The following is a 3,339-nucleotide window of genomic DNA, read 5'->3' as shown; positions in this document are numbered from 1 at the left end:
GCAAGCAGAAGTGACAGAGTTTGCACCACAGTGCTCATTAATTGTAGAAAAGCAGGTTATAGATACCACCCAATTTTATGAATTTCTTTAAACAGAACATTTTATTAAACATAAAAAGAAAATCGGTTGACTACAACATGCAAGCATACACATTTGTGTCAAAAGAGATATAAGAAAGACAGATATAACAAGTGTGCTAAAAGATAGTATATATTTAAAACACAGGATGAATAAAAAATATTTAATACCCAAAGAGCAAAGACCAAACCCTTTTATTCAGTAATTTGAAGCAGCTGACATCATACCGCTCTGAGATAACAGCATAGAGCAAGACATACTAAGATTTCGCTGTTCGTTGCACCTACAGACACACACACACACACACACACACACACACACACACACACACACACACACACACACAGTGTGTCAAAAGTCATGCATGGACAGTTTATAGGTAACTCTCTCAGAACAGTAGAGGACAGTAGTTTGTTATTTTGAATGAACAGAAAACTTAAACATCATCATTTATGGTACGATTAAATATGAGAAATTAATCATAAAGGCTAAAAATATCACCTTTAGCCAAAAGCTCAATATTACCTTACAACAACAAGGAAGACGTTACATTTTAGTTTGTACACGTTTTAAACACATTCATTGTGTTGCAGGTTAGCACATTTGAATACTTTTTATAAGTTACCTTGTAATAATCACAAAATAATTTAGTGATTTTGTGTTGATGTATTTTGTCATATTAGTGATGTTGGTAGAATATCAATATGTATTATTTTGTGTATTTGATATCATGGCATATAATCCTGTAATTCTTTTACATGTTCTTTTTTTTTCTTTTTCGCTTGTTTAATTCTACTAATAACAAAGTAGTTAACATGCACAGATTTAGCACACAACAGCAACTACAATAAAATCTCCCTAGCGCAAAAGTAAACTTACCACATCCCCGGGCTATTGCATAGAAGAGTATCACGACCACAACGGGAGAACTGGCGGCCATGATGACAAGGTTACGGCGTGTTTGAGGACCTGAAAAATATATGAAGAACTGGCTGGAGAAACAAACTTTTTACTTAAATGCAATTAATCTATACATTTTCTATGTAATTTTGTTACAAAAGTAAAATGTCAAATATTATACTTCATGGAATCAGATCAAATGAAACCAGATATTTGTGGTTTCTGTTTAAATGATATTTACTTTACTGGAATACATTCAGTTTATACCAAGGATATTTTCCTTAATAATTATTTGAATAAATAAACCTTGCAATTACTATTTATATTTTGCCTAAATATATAAATACATAAATAAAATATATAAAAAAAAAATGTATATAAAAATGTATATAAAGTAAGACTATATTCAGTTTAATGTGGTATCCCAACTTCCTGTTGGTTTTGGATCACCAACTTAAACACTTACATCTGTTTAATGTCAGCTGGGATCACACTGAAAGTAAAATAATGTTTTTTACACAAAAAGAAACATTTGGTGTCATAACTTTATATTTAAACATAACTATTATTGTTTAAATATAAAAATACAACACTCAGCGTAAATTTAGACATGTTTCTTGGAGCTGTTGAAACATTGTGTGAAATGTTAAAATACTAAAATGCTTTTCTTATTCTCATCTGTTGTTGAACTACTTTTAGTCTAACACTATAACTAAATAAAGATTTGGTTAGATGTAATTGGGGAATTAGTTTTCTCCATAGGTTATCTCAGCCGTCATTCTATTCTGTTGCAGACACAGACTCAGATTCATGTTGTCTTTTTCTGAAGCTGACTCTGGGGGACTATAGTTGTTTGCCCTGTAATGTAAAAAACAAACAAACAAACAAAACCCAGCAAAAGCTGTGTCTGCAGTGAATGGCTTTTATTTATTTATTTTAAATATTTAATTCTAATACTTCAGTTCACAACAGCACAAGCTCACAGTGGCTCATAGACCATTTATACCTCATATTTTGTACACTGTGAATACACTACCCCTGCTGTACCCTGCTTTACACTGCTGCCCCTGCTGTACCCTGCTTTACACTGCTGCCCCTGTGACTTCGACCCAGATAACTGTCAAAACATGGATAAATGTTATTTTCATTCATTCTATTCATTTTTTAAAAATCTTTTAAATTGAATTATACAAATTGTGTTCAATAAAATGCTCTTACTTGTATTTCCATCCAGTACTGAAGCATTGACAGTTAGAGCCCTGGCAGCTGGATCACTGACAGCTGGATCACTGACAGCTGAAGCACTGACAGATGGATCACTGACAGCTGAAGCACTGACAGCTGAAGCACTGACAGATGGATCACTGACAGCTGGATCACTGACAGCTGAAGCACTGACAGCTGAAGCACTGACAGATGGATCACTGACAGCTGGATCACTGACAGCTGAAGCACTGACAGCTGAAGCACTGACAGATGGAGCTGTTGAAATATTGAGAGAAATATCAAGGTACTGATCCACAATCCTAAATGTTTTGATTAAATATTTTCTACTTGTTGCGGACCCACATCCATTTAAACATTTACTTTAGCTCTGAAAGAAGGATTTGTAACCATACATACCTGCTGAGGCTGAATAACTGAGAAGCAAAAGCAACAGTCCCACTAATGTCTTCATTGTGCTGAATGAAATCAGGATGCTGACAAATGGCTAAATGCTCGATTGACTAGCGTTTTCATTGAGCTGCAGTTAGGGTGATGAACTGTTACTGAAAATAGACATGTATATTTCCTCTTTTGCTTATGGCAATAATTGCCTAGCTTTCACATTGCTTTGTACCTTCTTCCTCATTTTATAGTGTGTCCGTTTGAATTAGATGCATTTATTAGATCATATATGCACGCACAAATGAATATCAGCACAGTAAGAAGAGTATAATATGTGAGTGTCTGTGAATGAATCAATGCAGCTTAACAGTCACCTCAAGATGCTTTGTATCATAAGGCAGGGGTGTCCAAACTTTTTTCACTGAGGGCCACATACATAAAAATATAGGAGGGGCTGGGCCACTTACTATAAATTAGGTATATAACCTTAACTGTAGTGTATTAAAGTTAGAAAAATCATTTAAAAGTGGTCAAATGTGTTATATTGTTGAATATAATTAAAGACAAAACTGCCTTCATCACAGCTTTCCATAAATGGATCTTTATTGATTTATTCAGAAAAAGCTTTGGTAGCTCATTCTCAGAACAGCAGCAGATTTCTTCTTGGACAGAAGATTTACAGCACAGAGAAAAAACAAAGGGGAAAATGGGACGGGGACATTTCAAGCTTGTTATTTAAGTTCTTAGACTTAG

The 3,339-nt window shown here is 34.2% G+C and overlaps 1 protein-coding gene across 1 annotated transcript; it reads right to left on the bottom strand.

Annotated features, from left to right (window-relative positions):
- Nucleotides 1–260: 260 nt before the first annotated feature.
- Nucleotides 261–2,699, bottom strand: LOC109203506 (serum response factor-binding protein 1-like). Its single transcript, XM_019362886.2, has 4 exons — nt 2,602–2,699; nt 2,197–2,460; nt 958–1,047; nt 261–361 (listed from the first exon to the last, which is right to left on the bottom strand). The coding sequence occupies exons 1-4, from the start codon at nt 2,654–2,656 to the stop codon at nt 300–302; spliced, it is 471 nt and encodes a 156-aa protein (XP_019218431.1). The 5' UTR covers nt 2,657–2,699; the 3' UTR covers nt 261–299.
- Between the last annotated feature and the right edge of the window lie 640 nt (nt 2,700–3,339).

Source organism: Oreochromis niloticus, linkage group LG3 (genome assembly GCF_001858045.2).
Source record: "Oreochromis niloticus isolate F11D_XX linkage group LG3, O_niloticus_UMD_NMBU, whole genome shotgun sequence".
NCBI classification, from domain to species: domain Eukaryota; kingdom Metazoa; phylum Chordata; class Actinopteri; order Cichliformes; family Cichlidae; genus Oreochromis; species Oreochromis niloticus.
Note: the sequence above shows the minus strand (reverse complement) of the source record. Positions and strands in the feature narration are given on the sequence as shown.

Excerpts from the sequence above, each read along its gene's own strand:
- LOC109203506 (XM_019362886.2), bottom strand. The coding sequence starts at position 2,656 with ATGAAGACATTAGTGGGACTGTTGCTTTTGCTTCTCAGTTATTCAGCC. Across the intron at positions 1,048-2,196 it reads AGTACTGGATGGAAATACAA|GTCCTCAAACACGCCGTAAC; the intron begins GTAAGAGCATTT and ends TATATTTTTCAG. Across the intron at positions 362-957 it reads TGCAATAGCCCGGGGATGTG|GTGCAACGAACAGCGAAATC; the intron begins GTAAGTTTACTT and ends GTGTGTCTGTAG.